The sequence below is a fragment of the Falco rusticolus genome, chromosome 13 (genome assembly GCF_015220075.1).
Source record: "Falco rusticolus isolate bFalRus1 chromosome 13, bFalRus1.pri, whole genome shotgun sequence".
Classification (NCBI taxonomy): domain Eukaryota; kingdom Metazoa; phylum Chordata; class Aves; order Falconiformes; family Falconidae; genus Falco; species Falco rusticolus.
The window spans coordinates 22,053,356-22,072,699 of NC_051199.1; the positions used below are offsets into that span (position 1 = coordinate 22,053,356).

Genomic DNA, 19,344 nt, shown 5'->3' on the forward strand with positions numbered 1-19,344 from the left:
TTAATATACAGCGTGCTGCTACCAGAAAAAGTATTAATATAGATCTGCTACTGCTAGTGGCTGTTGTTATTAGCTGCTGCTACTAATATATATTTTCATAGGTGAGTGGAAGTACACGATAGAGGCATTCCTTAGCAAGTTTTTGCAGTTTGCTCTCCAGCCATGACTCACACCTTACTCTGAGAAGCAAAACCCAAGTGACCCAGCTGCAGCGAGCACACAGGCATCACCCAGGCACTGACCTTAGCAACAGGAGCCACACAACAACATCCCAAACTTCTGCCTCCTGCTCACTGTCCCTTGAAGTTGTTGCTCAGTAAGTGTGTGCTAAGCCTCTTACCCGAATTTCAGATGTAAAATCAATGGATCACAAAAAAACCCCAAACCTTTTTCTTGCAAGCAAGTTAACTTTAGCTACTATCCTGACTTCAGGCTTAATAGGAAAAATAGCTTCCCCACCCCCCATGTTATTGCTAAATGCTGTCTGGGCTCCTAAACAAGACAGTTGTAGGTCCACAGCTGACCCCAATTGTCATCAGGGATCAGGTGAAGTTAATTGAACTATGGCAACTCAGGGCAAATAACCCAGGGTGTGCTGGGTGTCTGTGGGTTTCAGGTGTTGATGATCAAGGCCAGATTAAGCACAGATGAATAGTTCACCCAGTGACAGTAGCGAGGTGTTTTCTGGATGGTTCTGTGGTGTTTCTTGCTGAGACATTTTGAAGGAGACTACTTTTTGGAGCTGTTGGGCTGAAGAATGTGGAGCTGTTTGGGGAGAGATGCTTGCAAGCAAGTAGAAAAGTGCTGTTTGCACATCCAAGGTATTGTGCCTGGTAGTCTAAAGTATTTTTTTTTTCTCATTTGAGTGTTGATTCTTGAACTATATTTACTCCTTATATTGCAGCTTTCTGGGGTGAAGTATGTATTGTGGTACTGCATCAAGATGCCAGGTTTTTGTGTTCATTGTGATCTGCATTAAAGTTCAGTAAGGCTGAATGTATGTGCTTTCCTCCCTAGGCAGGCTTGTAGTCATGGAAGAGCTATGCAGAAATGAGTGTATTGATTTATGTCTATCATTGTTTGATAAGAGCAGATGGGGGTCCTGGTGTTTTATTTTAGCTGATGGACTGTACTAAGCATAGCCTGGCTCTGCTGCTACGATGTGTGAGTTAGCTTTGATGCAGCCAAGTCACTCCTGCAATGTTGTAGAAGGCGGAGCAGAGCCAGCTTTATAAGCAATATTAACAGAATGATATTATTTAGGCTAAAATGAATCAATATTTGGAAAATTCCACGCTTATTATTAAGACCTTTCCTGAGGGAGGCTGGTTGGTGCTGCCTGTACCAGATGGGTGGTGGGCTAGGAGCATGAGGCAGCTCAAAGGCTCCTGCGGCCACCAAGGGGTGATGCTGGGGGCACATGAGAGTGCAGCCAGAAGGGGCATGTGGGCACCAGGTATCTCAAGTTAGGAAAACAAGACATGAGGAATAGAGCTCTGCTGTAATGTTGCAAAGGGGACAAGTGCTAGTGGTGACCTGCTGGGTGGTGGGAGAGGATGAGGTGCAGAGTGAGCATGGCACAGCTGCAGGTTTCAGTTAAAGGTGGAGGAGGAAAGGCAGACTTGGAGATGGTGTAAAATGATAGAGATTTGAGCTCTGGGGGAGCTTGTCCCTGATAGCCCTTGACGGTGATCCTGTTCCCACCTGGCGCCCACCGTGAGGCTGCATGACCTGCTTTTCCAGGGCTGCTAGCTCCTGCTGGCATCAGAAGCACGAGGCCCTGGCTGTGTTATGCTGACTCTTGCCCTATAAAGCTGACAGCCATAATGGATGATAAGTCCGTACTTCTGTAGTATCTTCTTCAGGTCACTTAATAGCATGTCATTGGCAACGTTGAGGGCTGGGTTTCTTGAAGAATAAAGTTTGGCCGTGGTCCTACAACATGGACTCCCAGTCTTTAGTGCTTAAGATCAGGGGTGAGGGGCTTGCTTTCCCTTCCTGCTGACTACCTCCCCCAAAAAAACCACCTTTCCTTACAGCTTATGCTGTATAGCCAGGACTGCCTAGAGGGTCTTTAGGGATGTTAACTGCTCAACCCGAGCAGCTAGCTGGTCTTGGCTTGATGCTCAGACTCTGAAGCCACCTCCTAGTTGAACAAGCGTACATGTTCTAATCGGCGTTATTGGTGGGAGCAGCTGCCTGTAGTACCAGGCAGCAGAGCTAATGACACCACCAGAGGAGTTCTGGGCTAGACTATAGCAATAACTTATTAAATATCTCTGAGAGGGCCAGCTTTGCTAGTTTTGGAGGAATTACAAAGAATTGAGAAATAAATGAGTCTTCTTTGTGTCCTTGGTCCATTGCACAGGCCAGGACTCCTCTAGTTATTTGTGGGCTGAATCTGTTATTGACTGTTGTATTCCTTGGCATGAACTGAAATTTCAGCCTCCAGGTTCATGGCCATTAACCATGGCGAAAATAAGTGATGCATTTGTCTCACTTGATGAGTTTGCCTGTGGAAGCTGCAGATGGCTTGATTGACTGCGGCTGGGTACTTGTACCAGGTGCCTAGAGAAATGGCCAATCTGGAATGGGTGCGTGCTTGGGTGATGTGATGGGCCTTCCTGCAGATGCTGGGCACTTGGCTGGGAGCAGTGCTCCAAAACAGCTGTGGCTTTCTGGTGCTCTGATGAAATCTGCTGCCCCTGGGTTGAGAGTGTGGTTGTAAGGATAAAAAGGGGACTGGATTGAATGCACCTGATCCTTTATGGTGGATTCTGCTAGAGCTGTTCTGCTTGGACTTTGCCTTGCTTTCCCTGACACCTCTAATGTTAGTCACTTGCTGGTCTTTTTGATTCAGCAATGTAAACCAAAACGGTCGTGATTTCTGCCGCAAGAGTAAGGACGCGAGCTGAAGCTTTCAAGCACCTTATGAGTATGCAAGGGAGACTAATGCACTTGAGGCTGTCACTACTTTAAATCCTTGAGTGTGGGCCTGAGTGGAGTTTGAACAAGCTGTGTGCTTATGCAATTAAAGTGAAGCTGTGCTGCTTCTGGACCGCTTAGAGCCCTTGATAGGGATTCAGACAGGTCAGCTAACTGCTGTGTGGTCATCTATTTAATCCCCAAATGGGGAGAAATTGGCACCTGTGCTGTGTGGAGGAGGCAGTGGGTTTCTGTCTCGGGCTGTGTAACTGCAGGCTTGGATCCTGAGCAGTGATTGCCATTTCAGCAGCACCTGTGCTCTTATTTTGCTGGTGGTGTTGCTTATTTTTATGGATCAGGAGGCTGCAATCAATTCCAAAAATACCAAGAGTACAGTTTGAGCCGTGAGATCAGGAGTGGATGTGCACTTCGGAGAAAGCACTGAAGAAAAAATATTTTGAAAAGAGTATCAATTTTATAATTACTGTAAAGGATTGACACAACAAGGGACTTCTTTTTTTCACAGAGTGAAATACAGATTCTGGAAATTTTGATTCCTTGTTTTCCATCAACTTGTGTTTGGGAGCAAACACACACCTTCCTTCCCTGCTTTTGCCTTCTGTGGACAAGGCAGAGCTGTGGCTGGGAACGGAGCTGTGCTGTGGCTTTAAGACCACAGTGATACAGAAGAACAGTGATGGAAGGTTTTGGTGGATGCTCCTATGGAGATATGAAATGATTAATCTGCAGGCATTTGAGAATGCTTATGACTTAGCTTTTGGTCTTGTATCTGTTATTTTAGTTGTGGGGCTGTTAATATCTTGTAATGCACATCAGGTCATATCTTAATGATTAAAAAGGGTCTGTTTTATCTGTGACTAGTGAGAAATGCAATTATTTTTAGCGTAACTTCTGTACCAGTCAGAAGTGGTATTAAATGGGTTTAATAACTTAGCTGGAGGTTTGTTCTGAGGCATTGAAAGCGCGTCGTCCCTCAGACCAGCATGTTAGTGCAGCTCTGGAGCTGGTGTGAGGGCAATGCAGAGGGGCAGGGGCCCTGGAGGCCAGGAGATGGAGGGCAAGGGGGTGGGGGTAGGACAGCTTACAGTATCAGGTGTAGTATCTTAGATTCTACCTCCCCAGCTGTCCTCAGGCTAATGGGTCAGAAGTCTAATAAGGGTGACAGAGCTGGGGGACATTGAAGGATGGGGAGGGGAGAGGGCTGGAGAACGGGCTGAGGGGGAAGGAAAGGTCTTTTCCTTTCACACAAAGACCTTGTGCTGACAGTAAATCCCATGCAAGAGCAGCCTTAGCATCCTAGTGCTGACCTGCTAACTGCTGGGAGGCAGCCCACAGTGCTGAGACCCAGCGGGTCTGCTGGCAGCAGCGGGATTCTTCCTATCGCAGCCCCACATCTCAAACTGCCAGTGCTTCTCAAAACCACGCAGCTTCAGTCAGACCTACTTAAGTGTGAATTAGTGGAGGCAGACTTTGGTTTTAAGTAGAACAAACCCAGCTGTGAGCATGTGGGTAGGATGTAGATGGGCTTAAGTTATTTCTGAGACTTTTCATTCATTTCTCCCTTGTACGAGACTTATTTTGTCTCCTCACCAGCCTTTACGCATCAGCAGCAGAGTTAAGACTTGGAAACAGAGTAAAAAATGAACAGTTTTCCAAGCTTGTCACATTCTCTAGTGTGAAGGGCTGCTGTTCAATTCAAACCCAGTACAGAAGCTAATTGCTGAGAAACAGTGGGATCTTTCAAAGCTCTAATTAAAGGCAATTTAAAATCTCCACTGATATTAGCAAGAGCGTAAAACTACTGCTGGACACATACCAGTTAGAAAGACCAGCTTACTGAGGGGTGCAGCTGACCTGTTTTAGAAGTGGACATGGCTGTGCTGGGCAAATTGGGAGTTAAACTGGCAAATATTGTATAGAAATTTGTCCTGGTACCCCTCCTGCACACCCCTGGCAGTGCAGCTGGGAAATGACACTTGTGAGCACTAAGTGGCAGGTCATGTGCTTGTGCTGGAGGGCGAGCGTGGTGCTGAGCGAAGCCAATTGATCTGAACTCAGCCCAGCAAAGAGCATAGACATGTGCATGAAGCACAGGGGTAACAAGCATCTGTGGGGCTGTATCAGGGGTGCAGATTTTCAGTTCTGTACTGGAGAATCATTTACCTAAATGATAATGAAGTAATTTTTTGCCTGACTCCATACTTCCACGTTCATTTCTAATGTAACACTTACTGAAATGGCATTGCCTCATACTTTTGTTAATGACCAAATATCCCACCCCACAGTGTTTACCTGCATGTGGGCACATAGAAGTGAGCCCCTGCCTGCATGGGAGCTGGAGGGAGTTCTGCCTCAGAGTTCAACTGGCACTAAAACTATTACTGTGAAAGTGCATTTCTACAGTTGCACTGTAATATTTTTTGCTCTAGACCTCTAGTTAAATGCATGTTCAAGTCTAGGATTAAGCCACCTGGCAGTAAATTAATGGTCCATAGTGTAGCTACTGCTGTGATACTTCTCTTCCATTAAGAGAGGCAATGCTGCTTTTAGTGGCTTGTATGCCCAGAATAATGGTGCTTGTGGCTTGCACCTGCATAGGAGAAGATGCTTGTTGCATTTAAACAAGATTACATGAGTCAAAAGGCATTGCTCAGCCCAAGAGGCACTGCAGAGCTGCAGTGTCCCAAAGGGAGACTCTCGTGGGAGTGGAGGCTTCTGGCATGTCCCTCTGTGCATTGTGCCTGGGGGGGGTGGGGTGTGTGTGTTCATGTAGACCCCTTCACTGATTAGGGTCTGTTCTCTCTGCCTGCCCTTCACCTGGAGGGGTATTACAAGCATCAATACTTCTGTGTTTGTAGCCTCTGCACAAGCATGCAAAAACCAGGAGACTCCTTTGCTGCCACTGCCCGTCTGCTGGCACAACATGCAGCACCCGGTTATTCATGAGCTTATCTACCAAATAATCCTTAAATATCAAGGGGAGAAATGTTGGGTCATTCTGGACACACACATGCAATGCTCCAGCCTGCTGGGCTGCCTCTGGGCTTTTGAACAGCAGCCTGGAAGGCAAGGTTCAGTACTCGGCATCGGGGTCTCCCCAGTACCCTGCCACTTGGCATGCAAAGTAGCACAGGGAGGGGGGGACTTTTCCGGCTTCTTTATAAGAAAGAGTAGAAAGGGAAATAAGAGACATTTACCAGCTTTGAAGGTGGGAAGGGTGCTGAGGCCTTCTGCTTTCTTTTCCCATTGCTGTGTTCCTTGTCCCTCTTGGGCCCCATGTTGCAAATCCTATGCTCCCATCTGAAGAGCACTGGCTGTGGGCTCCCTCCAGAGCCTGTTGATGCAATCTGGGTCATTCAGAGAAGGTTGTCAGGAAGGATTCTGTGCCTCCCCGCTGTGCTGGCACTGAGCTTTGCCTTCCAGGGCATGTGAGGGGCCCGGCTGGTCCTGAGTCCTCCGCCCAAAGCTGGCTTGCTCAACCCACTGCAGCCTTGGGACTCCCAGGGCGTCCCCTGGAGCGAGCAGCTGAGGTAAGGGGGATCATGCTGGGGACACAGGGAGACACCCTGTGGGATCTGCCTAAGCCCCTTTTTTGGGTGGGGGGGAAGTCAATGGCTGGAGCTAGCGCAGAGCATCCCTGTGAGGCAAAACCCATCTGCCCTGCCGAGGGGCTGCTGGTGAATAAGGGGATTTCTAGCAAGGCAACAAAGCCCTCCTGGGGGACTTCTTCAATTGGGACTGAGTGGATTATGACAGAGCTAATCTGTATGGTTGTTTCATAAGTTTCCCCAGTGCCTGGATTCTGAGCTCAGCAACGGACTCTATATGCGCCGAGAATAATTGATTTCTCAAACACCATATAAGAATATGTGCATGCAGAGGTCTGGAGCAAATTACATCAGTTTCTTTGTATTTCAACTTTATCTGTATCAAAATCTCTCCCTGTTTCAACACAAGTTTAGTACTGAGGGACCAGATTTGCTGCCAAGCATATGGCTTGGTGGAGGCCACCCTTTACCTGGCAGTTCATATTCCTCTTGAATCCCCACCTCTTTCCTTGACTTTATTCTCCTTATTACACAGGCAAATGCTTGTGGCAACAAACCTTAAACTCAAAAGCCAGTGTTTAGACCACTGTCAACCTCTTATTTATTTGCTGCTGTCAGTGTTCACAAGCAAAGAGAGAATGCAGGTGTTGTCCAGCCCAGGGACCACACTGTACAGGGGCTGTGCCGCCCTTAGTCCCCGTGTCGAGGCCAGCTTTGCTGCATAGCCAAAGTCACGTGAGCGGTGCATTTTCAAGGCTTTCCAGACCAATAGTTACTGCAAAGCGGCGGAACTGAGGACTTAAGTTCCTATCTGGACACTTTTTCTGTTCGGCTGCAGTTTTTTATCCAAATTATTTAAATGCTCACTGCCTCAGTTTCTCCACTGGTAAATCCCTAACCTGCCTGTTTGCTGTTCTTGGATTAAAAGCACTCTGTAAGATCCGCTTCATGTTCTAGCAACTGCTGCTTGCACACATTTGGAAAAACAAACTCTGAATGCTTCCTGGGGAGTATGGATATCCCAAATCAGCCCAAGGCTGGAATAACAGCACTCTTGTGGCATAGTGTGGTTTGTAAGCTGAGGAGTCCGTGGAAGTTTGTGCTTTGCCTGTGGGAAGTTTGTGTGCAGTTACAGCTTTCTCAGCCCTTCCCTGTTTTAAATGCAAACATATAAACGACTTCAACTTAACCCTAAAGTGAATAAAGATCATAAATATGAAGTCAAACAAGACCAAATAGCCCATTAAGTGCATGAATGCTGGCAGCCTGTTTTAATTTGCTGCTACTACATCTTTAATTTGCCTGGCACAGCTGGGAAGGGCAGCAAGTGAATGCTGTACGAGCCCCTGTATGAAGCTGGAGGGGGACGGACAGTGAGTTACCCACTGGCTGTGAGCCATGGCTTGGAAATTCCTGACAATTTTTTTTGCAGTGCCAAAAGCAGCTTGCTGTCAGCAAGTGTTTCTTGCACCCCTTCCCTACCCCATATGCTGTTTTCAGTCTCTATTGCAGCATTCTGGAGTATTTTTGCTTTCTAAATAAGGCCCGCTAATAAGTGGTCCTCCCATGATAACATCACAATATGCATCACTAAAATGTTACTGTAAGCCTCTAGCTTCAGCCCACAAATGCTACTGACAGCTAATTAATTTCTGAGATGAGCAAGTGTAATTTATATCTCAAAACAGCACTTGAAACTGTTTGCTTATAAGAAGCCCTTCACTCAAATCCTTGGTTAAAGCCTGGCTTGTGCCAGCCTCTTGTCGGACACAATCGCTCTAGGAAAATCCTTTTCCAGGGTGCGGTAAAGCCTGAATTTGCTCTAATACATGTTTTAATCTTCACTCCCTGATACTTCACAGCAGCCCATCTAAGCTCTCGGCACTGTCCCAAACACCTCAGCGCATCCTGCAGCTTCCCCCGGTAAGGATCAGGTTTACCTTAGTAGCAGCGGAGCAGCAGCGCCCAAAACGGAGATTTCAATGGGATCTGACAGGGAGATTTTCCCTCTCATCTACATACTTCTGTAGTTTCCACCTTTGGGAAAACAGCCTATCTACAAGCAGGAGTTTTCCATATATCTTGTCTCTTGATGTCTCCAAATATTTCTCGCTGCTCTTGCAGTTCCCAGGCAGTTTTAATTACTTTGTTTTTAAATGCAGGCGAAGCACCAGGGTTCAGTAATTATTCAGAAACAAGATGCCAGAAGGAAGTGGGTGCAAAGACCATCTGAATCCAGTCAGCCCAAAAAAGCGGAGCTTTTTCTTGTCAAACTTTGTTTCATGCAGCTCCTTGTTATTCCCACCTTCATAAAATCTCTTCTTCTCATCTGCTGTCTGTGTATCCCTGGCTGCCTGGGCTCCTCCGGGGCATGATGGCCACCCCCACGAGGGCAGGATGCTTGGCACGGGGTCAGTGCCTTTGCTGTCATCTGGTGAAATTCATCTGTCTCACCCGCTCCTCAAAAGAAAACTGCAGGAGTCTGGCAGGAAAGCGGGCTCAGGGTTGGGGCAGTCCCAGTATTGCGCTGTGCCCGTGGCCAGCACACGGATCGGCAGCACCTCGCCAGGCTGTGCAACCTTTACTTTCCAAAATGCCAGGGCTGTGCAGAAGCAGGCATGCAGCTCTTTCTCCAGTGCTTACTCTTCCCTGTGTATCCTTGCACGTGCCGGTGTGAAATCAGGGGCTTCCCAGCCTTCCCCTCAGTCACCTCCATCGGACCACTTTGTCCTTGGGTGGTATTTGCTTTTCTGAGTCAAGAGTATGCTGGAGAGACGCTCCCATTCATCTCCGGCTGCTCACTGATTTCCCACACTGTGTGCTTGCTATTTGTTCCTATGGCAAAAATAAAAGCTGCTTTTGCTGGCGTGGTCCATGGCTGGTTGTGATAGGATCTTTTCCCCCCTGTTTAAAATGTAAGGTCTCACAAATTAAGAAGCTACAGCCTGTCTAGATCTTATACCAGTCAGTGTCTGATTCATCAGAGAATCTCCTTGGTAACTAGCTGTTCCTCTCTGATGATTTGCTACAAAAAAGCTCTCTCAATTTAAAGATAAAATACAGTGAAAGCAGAAGAGGAGCTGTACCATATAGGTACCTTATACAGAAACATATGCCTTGTGTGCATGCAGCTGTACTGGCTATTTTCTGGTGTGTGTGGGAAGCATTCTCTCTGTGAGACAGCATGGTATCATCCCATGGATGGGAAATGTGCCCCAGCTGCACTATCTCTGCTAGAAATCTATTTATTTTTTTTTTTTTCTCCAGGGCCAGTAACCCTGCCTACAGGGTAAATAATCCCACAGGTGAAGATGTTGTTGGCATCTAACAAGGGGTTCAGCAGTTCATGCTTTAATAAGCCTGATTTCTGGCCTTGTATGGGACTGATCACCAATTACAAAGATTCAGAGAGAGGGTGACTTTCTGCAGGAGATGTGCCTGGTCTGCTTGATGTCGCTTCGCAACCCTCCTGCTCTGGTAATGAGCCCCCACTGCGTGACCTCTCTTCACCCTGTGGCAAAGCACTGCCTGTGCTCTGGTGGCTGCTTGAGTTGCTGAAGATCTGTTTGTTTGTTTTAGTGGTTGGTTTTTTTCCCTGGAACAAGCATTGCTGAAAAAGTTGATCCAAGGGAGGCTAAGAATGTTCTGTGTTTCAAATAGCTGGTAATTGCATTCAAAAATCAGTGTAAGTGAAGCATTTGACCTGTGAATGCCCAAGGCTGGGCAGCTCTGTGGTGAGAGCTGCCTGGAGTTAGAGGGATAAGGCGAAGGTACGGGGCTAGAAATCTGTTTGTTGCATGTGTCCTGGGTACCCCCAGCCAGAGAGCTCTGACTTTCTGTACAAGTGCTGCTGTGTGGGGGCCTCTGTGCTGCTGAGCCCACCAGGGTGGAGCAGAGGACAGGCAACTGTAAATGAGTGCAGCTGAGCTGCTTTCAATTCTTTTTACTAGATAAAGTAGGAATTGAGAATCATTCCTAGATTTCTCTTGCAAAACCCTTCCAGCAGCCTTCAGGTGACTCTTGGTAGCAGCCAACAGAGGTCTGTCCCTGTTAGCTGAAGGATCCCTTTGAGGCTGGAGTAGGGCAAGTCCACAGCCAGGATGCTGGGCAAGGTACCTTCCTCGCTGTATTTCCTCAGTGGCCTTATATGCCTCCTGTCCTGTGACACTAATTCCTCTGAATTAATACAACAAACAGCAACAAAATGCCAGATCCATGATGTGTCTGTTTTCCCTGCCTCTGGCTTTGAGCTTGCTGTCAAAGCTCACCCAGCAGCAGCAGGGCTATCGCATGCTGTGGGTGTTGGCAATTTGGGACAAAATCTTTGTTCCTATAAAGTGTTATGGCATCTCTGATGTCCGGGCAGGATAGACCCAGGATTGTGCTCCCTGCTTGGGATCCAGCCCATGGAGGGAGGTCAGGTCCAACAGCACTGGTGCCTGGTGTTGGGGTGTCTAGTATCTGGTGCCATTCTGTGACCATGGCGTGGCTGAAGCCACCAGGCTGGGAAAAGCAGGCTTGGTTTTGTTTGCCCAGGGGTAGCAGGAGCTGCATCTGCCCCAGGTGAGTGCCAGGGCAGAGCCTGGGTGCCATGTCCTACTGCATGACTCTCCTGGAGCAGGGGATGCTCCCTAGGAACCTGCACTGTGGAGGCAGCGAGCAAACCTGAGGGTTGTCTGTTTACCCTCGCTGGAGCTCTGGAGTAGCCAGACAGGCAGATATCAATTTTTGTTATATGTTTTAATCATGCTGTTGTGACTTGGAGCTTGGCATGGGGAGAAGTGGGATAGCATCAAAACCTGCTTGTTCCTCACCCCTGACCTGGTTCCTGCAGCCATCAGCTGGTTCCCCTGCATGCTCCTGCAGACAACATCTCCCCGGCTGCATCACTGCCTGCCTTGGGCAGCTTTGGTTACAAATTCATGTTTATTTAAAAAAAGACACCAAACCTTATGTACAGTGTTTTACTGTTTCTATCTCCTTTGCAATGTGCTTCTATTTTTGGAGACAGAGCAAAGTGGCTGTGCCTATTTATAGCAGCGGAAGGTGTGTGGATCCCACAGCCTGGGGTGGGCACAGGGCTGCCTGCCTGAAGGTGGTGCGGTTGTGCCCTGCAGTTGGAGGGAAATTTTTTTTTTTTTGCTTTTCTATGACTCTTCCATTTTATTTCAATTGCTGGTCTAATCCTAAATCAGATTTGAACTTGAAGAAATGTCAGTGGCAGTAAGAAAAAAAACCAACCAACCAAACAAAACTGACAACAAAAACCCTGAACGAAATGTGTACAGCCTTGGCAAGTATTCTTTATGAATTGGATTTCTGGAAACAAAAGCTTTGTTGCTGTAAAACAATGAGCCTGCTACACTCTCAGTAGTACAAAAGGGTTACGTTTGTGTTAAGAAGATACAGGCTTACTGTTTTTAGTCTGTTCCTGTAGCATCAGGAATGTTTAATGTGATAATGAATGTAATTGAGGAACTGAAAATACAGAAAACTGCAACATTTTCAGGGGTGATAATGATTACAACTATAGTGCTGCTGAATGGTTGGGGGGGTGGGTACAGGTGTGGGTAAAAGCAGACTCTGATCCCAAGTGTGGGTGATCCCATGTCCTGTCACACTCCATGGGAAGGCCCCAGGCAGCTCCAGCGCAGCCCTGGCTCCAGGGGCTGGACCCTCCTGGGTGCTGGTGGGATGTGCCCACCCCAGGATGGCTCTGTTGTGAGGGCACAGGGAGGAGGAGCTGCTGCCTTCTCCCCTGAAAGCAGAGGTCGCAGGAGGGACAGTGTCCCCTCTGGGGTCTGGTGGGAAGCAGGGCATCCAGAAGCAAGCCTGGCTGTGGAATTTAGCAGCTACGTTTGTTTGAGTAGGTCTTTACTGAGTGTTTGCAAACCTTGATAGGTTCACAATTTGACCAGTTTTGCAGCTTTTTTTTCCCCCCAAAATAGCAAAAGGGACACTTCTGACACCAAAACCCTCCTCCTAAGTACAGGGTTGCTAAAGCTTTTCAATTAAATGCTTCAGAGCCTTTAACACGGACAAAACGTGGCATTTTGTCTCCAGCCCACTGCTCGGAAACTGTGAAGCTGTTCTGTGAAGCTTCCCCCCCACCCCACCCCTGCCAAAATAGTCTGCAGCAGGCGCCCACCATGAATATTTTCAGCCCAAATTCTATGGAAAGCGTAAGCAGCAAACTCATCGGAGGGCCTGCCAGCTATAGGTGGGGTCACCTATAGAACTTTGGCCACTGCTCACATGAGCCCTGTCCCACGCAGCTCCCGCTCTGGCTCTGGGAGGCTGCGGGTTGCCACGTACCAAATTCGACTGCTCCTGTACCTCCAGGCAACTTCACTGCTAATTTTAGTCCCTCTGCGATACAGTGGGGTGTTTTTTTATTTGTTTGCTGGTGATTTACTGTGTGCATTAGTCTGCAGCAGAGCTGGCAGGGAGGAAGGCGATTCTGCTGTGGCCACTGCCCCCGGGGCAACAGGGTTGAGTGTGGGGCGGGTGGGCTTCTGTTTGAGCTGCTGGGCCTCAGCCTGGTGGTGATGGGTGAGAAGAAATATCTGGGACCTAGGGGAGATTGAATATATTTTAGATGCAGCCTCTGAAGCCACTGAATTCAGAACAAGCCTGAAAGAAATGACAGCCTGCCAAGGGTGCAGTTGGGTTTGTGTTCAGCCCTCTCCAATTTTAATTTGTTGCTCTTAGAGGAGGGAAACTTTCTCCATTAGAAAAATTGCCTCGTTCTAGCGGTTTTCTAATAAATTATGGCTTCAGAGAGCAAAAGTCATTTGGTGCCCTCCCTTTCGAGGAGAGCTGACGAAGGTCCCCTCGCATGCCGGGATATGCTCCTGGCTGGCGGTGCCGGGGGCAGTGCCCGGTGCTGCTCCGTGGGGCTTTCTCCCTTTTGCTATGGTCTTGCACAGACGGCTACACAGCAGCTAGGTTTGTCCATTAAACCGACTCCCTTTAGCACATGCAATCAGTTGTGCCATGAGTTCCATTTAAGCCCACCGCAATCAGAGGGTACTTTGCCGAGGGGAAAAGACCGCAGGCAGGGCGGAAGGTACGGCTGCGGTGATGCATCGGCTGCGGTGTTCATGCTCATAATGCAATTGCTTACATTACAAAGCAATTATCAGGGCTTAAAATTCCAATAGCATTTTGAAGGCGTATATGCCTAGGGGTTTTCCATTTGCAGAGATGTTTCTTTTATTGTACCTCCTTGCCTAATAACTTCACCATTTTAAACACATTGAGGTGGTTTAGAAACCTATTTGTGATCTTTGTTGAAAAACAAAGGCAATCCTGCCAGCTCCACACAGAATACGTGCTCTGTTGCAAGCTACTCCTAAGGCCTGATTTAGGTTTTGTGCAGGTTTAATGAGGTAAAACCCCTATACAGTGTTTCCTGCCCCCTGCCTTAATTTTTGGCAGCACATCCTTCAGCTGGGGCAGAGCGCTTTGGTGTTCTCTCCATCACTGTGAAAGCACCAGCTTTTCTCAATCTGTCCACCCTCCCAGGAGCAGCAGTCGGTCTCTCTTGCAGTAAATTTTCACCCCAAATACACATCATTCTCACAGCCCGTTCCTGATGCTCTGCAGACAGGCTGGTATAGGCTGTGGGAAGGGGAAATTTTTTCCATCAGCTGTTGAAGAGGAAGTTTGCTGGTATTTTGAGGTGGTGCCCTGTTGGAGAGCAGGGCGTTGGGGCAGGCTCTGGGCAGCTCTGGAGTCCAGCCCAGAAGAACTGAACTGGGACCTACTGGAGGAGATGATTCAGGCACCCCTTCATGTTTAGCAAGGGAAAGGCTTTCTGCAGAGGGTGGTGTCCAAACTTGATGATTCAGCACCTCCTGGGAGTGCTACAGTTCCCTTAAACAGTATCAACAGACTATCACACAACTGTTTATCGTGTGCAAAATGCGTAAGAAACTGCATGAGTAATTTCCATAGTAACCATAATCATAACCTTCCTATGTAGGGATTCAATTGCCTAAGAATGATGCATAATTGATAGTTGCATGTACATATGTGTCCTTGCATAAAGCATGCATTCTTCTGGCAGCCAGCATTTTGTTTCTGGTCTTCCACTGCTTGCCTTATAAGCACTCACAAAACCTTGATTACTTGTGTGTAATACCCTTGCGCTAGACATATGCTTCCGTAATGTCTTAAGGTTATGTGGAATTCTATTTGCAATCCCTTTTATAAATAATAATACAAAACACTTGCTGCTAAATCTGGCTGTCAGCGAGCAAATGCCAGGAACCAAAAATTATTATTATTACTATTATTTGCACTATTCCAAAATCCATTCATTTGCTTGTCGCGGTGTTAGGTAATGAACGCTCTGCAGCAAGGTCACAATTCCGTTTTACATCAAATAACTATCTTTTCTCATGTATGATACATGAAGCATATTTCTTGCTTAGGGCATGATGTTTTATTAAAATTATTTTCCTTTGTTCTTTCTTACAGATTGTCTATTATGACTCTAAAGATTGCCTGCATGACATCTCTTTTTAAATTCTATGCGTAATTATACAAAACAAATTCATCTGATGCTACATTAATAAACCTCTCATCACTTTCTTTGAACGGGGACACACACTGCTATTATTTACCAGACAACATGGATTTATCCAAGCTTCATGGAATTTTTCAGTCACTGACACGTGTATCAGATAGGGGCAGAGCAATGATGGAAATAATGTGAAGGCAGACTGTTCAGTTCAAGCTGAAAAGACTAATGGAAGCAGTAAAAATAGTAGAGATATGAAAGCAAGGACTACTGAAATATCTGAGATGGGAACTTGCAGGAAAGGTTCACTGCAGCTGCAGACGTGCCTTGCTGAGTGTCAGCCTGGGTTAATTTGCAAGGTGACAGATGTCTTGGGAATGGGCAAATGCTGAAGAAAAGAGATGGTGTCCCTTGGCCATGTCTGTGCATGGAGCTGAGCTGCTTTCAGGTGTCCTTGGAGCATCACTGATTCACTGCAGTTGTGGCTTTGCTTGTTTTTGTGCATGATTATGCAATCCTACACCTGAAGTTTTTTTAATTTACCAAGAATGCAAAAATCCTCAACCTGCTCCTGGCAGCACAAATACAATTTTAACTGACTGACCGACTCTACACTGCTGGATCTTTTTCATCCACTTCAGCTGCTCTTGCCTCAACCCCCAGCTCTTCCTTTGAGCCCAATTTTCCCTCAGTTGGTTGTAACATTCTCTTGCTGGGCTTCTAAGTGTTCCTGCCAGCCACCTTGCCCAGGTGTCTCTGGTTCCACCAAGCCTGCTCCTAAATACCCACCCATGTTACCCTGAGATGTGACTTCACTGTCTTCTCGCTGTGACTGGAGGACTCTCCAGGATGTCCCCAGCTCTCGTAGCATGCACCACACAAGGACAGATGAGCAAAGTGGTCCCCCCACCCTAAGTTTGACTCTCAGTTCGCAGGAGGTAAGTGCTGCTGTTACCATTTTGTGGCTAGAAAACCTACTGGGTGTCAGATATTAAGTGTACGGCTCAAGGTCACAGTGTGTATCTTGGAAATCACTTGATAAACACTTCATTCTCAGCAAAGGATGTGCTTTGGGCTGTGATCTTATCCTATAACAAAAGCTATGTTCCTCCTTTCATTCTAGTCCAGTGGTGTATGTTGCTCACAATAATAGGAAAAAGATCATTAACTTTGCCTTCTGATATATGTTTTTAATTTCTTTATTCATAATGAGTTCATTGCTGCAGTGGCAGGAATGAAATATGTGAGACTACTGGAATTTCTTTGCAGTTCAGCATTAATTAATGTCCACTTCTTACACAGCGTTAACAATAACATGCCTAATCTTTCAGAGGCCTTTGTGAGAAATTCTTTGTTCTTTTCTAGTCGGCAAGAAGTGAGATTTGCATTTTAGCCTCTTGTTTAAAACAGCTTCTTAAAGGCTTTGAAGTGTTGTGTGTTGTAGGAGAGTTGAATGTAACATCCTCGTTGACTGACCCTGCACCATGTAATTGGGATTCCAGTCGATCTGCTCGCCTTGTCCTTCCCTGCACCGACTGGCAAACATGAAGAGACACTTCATTTCCACAGAGGCCATGATAAACTTCTTATTAGAACAGCAGCTCTGTCAGCCTTTATTCCTTTCTTTTTCCAGCAGAGTTTTAGTTAAATACACTGTGTCACCCACTGTCACTGAGGCTCTTTGCCACTGCTGGGGTGGGATGGACTCCCAGGTCTGTGAGGTGCTTTTTCTCACCTGTCTGTTGCAATAAGTGTGCTGCAAGTGATGTTGGTCTCTGGCTCTCTGGAGGGTTAGACATGAAATGGAGTAAAACTGGCCATGCAGTGGTAGAAATGACACTAAAATCAAGTTGCAATTTCTCTATACTGTGAGACTTGCCTTATAATACCATCTCCAGGTTAAACCTGTTTCTTCACAGGTCAAGGGGGATGGATTTAGTGGTCTGAAACACCGATTTTTTTTCAGCACACCTTGGTGCTGCTCTGGGTGTGCACAGAGTGTGCACAGCTCCTCAGCCCTGCCTGGGGGAAAGGAGGGCTGGGGCTGGGGAAATCCTGACCTGGGGATCTCAGTAGAGCCTGGGGAATAGCCAGGCTGATGGGTTGTGGCTTATAAGCATTGTGCAGCCCTCTGCACTTAATGATCTCTCCAGGTCAGCAGCAGGATTAGGTAGACTTCAGGCCTTCAGCACCACGCTAAATGTCTCTGTTGTGAGGATTAAAGGAGTAATTTGCTGTCAGAGGTCAAAGGCTGTTGCACTCTCCCTTCCTGACCCTTTAAAGCATGGTCTAGTGTGTCCTTTTTCAGTGTGGACAGAGCAGAGAACTTCATTAATGCACTGAAATTATGTGGATTTAAAAGAGAAATGGCTTTTCCTTTTCTGAGCACCCTGTAAGGCTGTGTGGGAGTGGGGGGATGTTGCATGGCAAACTTGAGAATTTCTGGGTGACCTTGTTACTAAAAGCTTCATCTTGCTGCACCAGGGAATACCACTGAACTTGTGCATGAACTCTTAATTTTTGCTGTTCCTAGGCTGCTGGATGAGTAGCTGTGGAAAACAATGGGTTTGAGCACAATTTCACTCCTAGGTGCAATTTTCCACTGGTTGGTTCTTATTTTTAAAAGCAGGAAATCTGGTGATCTATGCAGGGCAGATCCTCCTCCCCGGGGCCATGTGGGAGTTGGAAGCTTGTGTTCTCTGGGGTCTGCATGTTGCCTGTCTGTCCCTTCCATGCCTGGATGGGCTGCTGGGGCTCTGAGCACCCTGTTGTGCACAGCAGGCAGTGCCCTGTGTGTGACATGCCTCCTAGGGCAGCATGAATTGCCAGGGTGGCTCTGACCCCTCTCCAAGGGGGACAGCCAAAATATCACTGCCAGCTGGAATGTGCTGGCATGTATTGCAGGGGGTTGGACTGGTTTCATGTAATAAGCCCCTTCTGCCCTAACTACACACACCACCACCCCCCAGCTAAACTGTTTTCCATGGCTGCAAAAAAGGGTATATGATGTAGCAGGAGAGCACTGAGGGAGCTTATGGGCTTTACCAGCTTCCTCTGCCGCTGGCACCACGCGGTCCTCCCTGGACAGCCCTCTGGCTCCCCGGACCCAAGCTAGAATGAGAGAGCGCTGCCTCGCCGTGCTAGACTAGGAATGATGCCAGCATTAGGGCAGATTGCAGGAGGTGGGGGATCTGGGGGAGGGTTCAAAGCTGGACCTGGCTGTCTGCTCCTGCCTGAAGCCACCATCTCAGAACTCTGCATGCCACGAAGGGAGCTCTCTTGGACCTCCCTGGATCAGGCAATGGAGAGAACCAGCCGTGTACCAGCCTGTGTGAGGGCAGGGTGGGCTGCTCATTTGCTACAGTTTTCCCTGTCAAGGCTTATGCTCTGCATGCTTAGGATGGCATTCCCAAAAGCTCTTGCCATGGCCAAGGTCAGACACACCCTGTGTCCAAGGGCAGCTTGGGCATGAGACAGCTTCATGGTGTGCAGGGTGCTAGAGGAACCTTGCTCCTCACAGTGTCCCCATGGCCATCTCTGATGCCTTGCTGTGTGCATTGTGTATATCTGAACTTGAGCAGTGGCTTTGCTGGCTGGGACAGATGCAGCTGTTGGGAGTCCCTCGCCCTAGGAAGAGTTCTCTCTTTGCTTTTCAGCTTTCCAGCCCTGCTTTGCTCCAGGTTGGAGTTTGCCCAGTACTTGTGCAAAGCAGCAATTGCAAAGCCAAGTTTTGGGGAAGCTGTGGGCTGGGAATGCAGAGGCACTCGGAGCTCTCCTGCACTGAGGATGCCCAAGAGGCACCACGTCTGGCTGCTGGGCCCCAGGAGAGCAGCCAGGGCAAACTGCTCCTTTCATATCTTTGCACTGTCACGTCAGAAAGGAAATTGGAAGTGACAGCTACTGCAGTTTCCCATCCTAGCTCACCAGGGCTTGGTGCTCGCTGTTACAGCCAAGCCTGCCATCTCCTGACCCAGCAGCCTCGGTGGGAAAATTCAGAGGGTGGGATGCTGGATCCTGCTTTGCAAACTTTCCATTAGTAAAGTTTCTTCCTTTTTGTTTTTGTGTCTAATTTGGAACATGTGTAGATTTTGGTTAAAAAACATTAACAATGAAGAACCCCAATTACTGCACCCCAAGGACAATGGCATCAGCTTCCCCATACTGCATCTAACTTTTATTGGGGCTGGGGAGGGGCTAAATGCAAACTCCAGCAGTGGTACAGGCTCTTCAGTAGTTATATCATCTTGTTTCTAAATGTGCTTTGCAGAAAAAAACCCTGCTTTAAAGCTCCACTGAGAAATGTAGCCCTGATTTAATAAAATG

The 19,344-nt window shown here is 47.5% G+C and overlaps 1 protein-coding gene across 2 annotated transcripts in view; it reads right to left on the bottom strand.

The window, feature by feature from the left end:
• Positions 1–19,344, bottom strand: part of KCNMB2 (potassium calcium-activated channel subfamily M regulatory beta subunit 2) — a 103,342-nt gene that overhangs the window by 44,417 nt on the left and 39,581 nt on the right. Inside the window, exon 1 of one of the 2 annotated variants that reach the window (XM_037407499.1) lies at positions 6,144–6,591. The exons of the other annotated variant lie outside the window; for it this stretch is intronic. Within the exon in view, the coding sequence (XP_037263396.1) occupies positions 6,144–6,193 (50 nt within the window). The 5' untranslated portion in view covers positions 6,194–6,591. Of the gene's footprint in view, positions 1–6,143; positions 6,592–19,344 lie in introns of those variants that run through there. 2 annotated transcript variants of the gene reach the window in all.